Source organism: Olea europaea, chromosome 5 (assembly GCF_002742605.1).
Source record: "Olea europaea var. sylvestris chromosome 5, O_europaea_v1, whole genome shotgun sequence".
NCBI lineage: Eukaryota > Viridiplantae > Streptophyta > Magnoliopsida > Lamiales > Oleaceae > Olea > Olea europaea.
In genome coordinates this window covers 15,150,282-15,152,303 of record NC_036241.1, presented here as the reverse complement: position 1 = coordinate 15,152,303, position 2,022 = coordinate 15,150,282, and the positions used below count along the sequence as shown (strand labels likewise).

At 35.3% G+C, this 2,022-nt stretch overlaps 2 protein-coding genes across 2 annotated transcripts in view; one reads left to right on the top strand and one right to left on the bottom strand.

Annotated features, from left to right (window-relative positions):
- LOC111394804 (60S ribosomal protein L22-2-like) overlaps positions 1 to 398 on the top strand; it is a 2,913-nt gene extending 2,515 nt beyond the window's left edge. The window contains exon 3 of the mRNA XM_023020803.1: positions 33 to 398. Within this exon, the coding sequence (XP_022876571.1) occupies positions 33 to 140 (108 nt within the window). The 3' untranslated portion in view covers positions 141 to 398. The remainder of the gene's footprint in view (positions 1 to 32) is intronic.
- A 187-nt stretch (positions 399 to 585) lies between these two features.
- The window catches only part of LOC111394296 (ER membrane protein complex subunit 2-like), a 13,731-nt gene continuing 12,294 nt past the window's right edge, over positions 586 to 2,022 (bottom strand). The window contains exons 7-9 of the mRNA XM_023020047.1: positions 1,793 to 1,826; positions 1,079 to 1,192; positions 586 to 955 (exon numbers count right to left, since the gene is read on the bottom strand). Of these exons, the coding sequence (XP_022875815.1) occupies positions 785 to 955; positions 1,079 to 1,192; positions 1,793 to 1,826 (319 nt within the window). The 3' untranslated portion in view covers positions 586 to 784. The remainder of the gene's footprint in view (positions 956 to 1,078; positions 1,193 to 1,792; positions 1,827 to 2,022) is intronic.

Here is a 2,022-nt window from a genome sequence, read left to right as displayed (position 1 = left end):
TGAAGTACCTGACAAAGAAATACTTGAAGAAGAACAATGTACGAGATTGGCTCCGAGTGATCGCATCTAACAAGGATCGTACTGTCTATGAACTAAGGTACTTCAACATTGCTGAGAATGAAGCCGAGGAGGAAGAGTAACGAAGCAAATCAGAAATTTTCTCCTAAGATTTTCCTTTACTTTCACTTGCGAAGTAGATTTTATTTGTATTCAGGATTCCATTTGTTAAGACATCTCTTGCTGTTTTGTCTTTTGGGTGAAAGTTTTGTGCTATAGTTTTGAGTATAAATGAATCATTGGCAGTCTCTCATTTTGTAACTGACTATAATCCGTTCGTATCGGTCATCGCTCCAAGTTGTTCTAGAATAATAGAGCTTGAAATATACGAGTTCCAAAGATATCACTCTTCAAATTAGTGAGTCCCAAAACACAAATAATTCTTGATTGATCTATTTCCTATTTCACTAAATTTCAAATAAAAAAATTTAAAAAACTCTGTTGTTTGGTTCTTTTGTGCTTGTTTGATAGGGTGAATTGCAAGGAAAATAAGAAATTAAAATAGTTAATTATGTAGTCTACCAAACATGCCTAAAAAATTAACATTATGGACTTGATTCAAAATTAAACAGAGTTCTCTCCAATTATATTAGAGAGTTGAACGAGCAAAGGAGTGACTCAAAGTTTAATGTACTCTCGAGCGTTTTTCCATGATACTATGATCCAAATAGTCATTTATCCAGAAGTCAAAATGAAAGGGGAATATTTGGACAGATTAAATTGATAGTTAAGACGACAGTTTCAAGCTTTTTAAAGTGGAAGCAAGCAAGGAAACTTTGTTGGGAGCTCTCTGCTCGTAGTCTTTTCCCAAAGCTGTCGCGGACAGAGATGCCAGTTGCGAATTCTCCTTATCGTCCTTATTACGCCCTTTAGTCAGTTGCTCAATGGCAGAAGTGCACTGAAACGGTAATGTAAGACTTCCAGTTAAGGTTGTAAGATCGATGAAATGGATAATGCATTTAACAAAATGAAATATAAATTCAAAGTACAAAAAATGAGGGAGCCAAGGAGGGAGAGTCACCAAACATAGACCAAAAAGCGCTCTGGTATTCTTGCCACCGGTTAAGTCTGTGGTAGACGCATAATACTTCTTTGCCATATGAAGATTTTCGACTCCTCCAAAAGTGTAGAGCACCTGGGTTCACCCAAAAACATCCAAGAAAAAAGTGAGATGATTTAATCACTGTTATTGTTAAATATATACAGAACTGATATTGAATGATGTACAAATTTCCTAAAGTTGTGTTCAAAGAATCTATCAACATATTAAAGCACAGAACCAAAAATCTGCTTCATGGCCTCTTGAAATTAGTGAGTAGGAAACCATTTAACGGAACAAGAAATAATCCTTTTTGAAGTGAAAATGTAGAGATTTTACTCCCATGCCATAACTTGATATAAATTTCCTGTTTATGACCTTCCATGTTTCAACTTCTTGTTTCAGCAAAGAAACTTTGACAAACAAAAGTGTTCAATCTGACATGCACCAGTTAGCCAATATTTCTGGCTACACTCAACCAGAAAGGTATGCAGCTAACGTCAGAAATGCTGTCGTACTAATTTTCATTCTTCCAAATTCAAATATTATGGCAACTATATTGTAAACAAAATGGCCTTAGAACAGTACTCATTTGATTAAGAGAAAAATGCATCAACAGTCAATGACTCGGTCTGGTCATTTTAGTAATATGGATTGCAAACCACAGCAGAACCAAGAATGACAAAAAAAAATCACAATTAGTAGCTCAAGCAATTTGCCAGACCTAAATCTTTCAATGCCTTATTGAGACGTCAGATAAACATATACAGCCTAGTTATTTCTGTCTGTCTCGTCAGTCTTATTTAGTGATCATGGACTTTTTTTGGACAGCAGTCCCTATCCAATGATCATTTATTATCAAGTACTAGAGATAGCACGAGGGGTAATAATTCTATTAGTCACTGAACCTATAGCTTTGTTCCTGT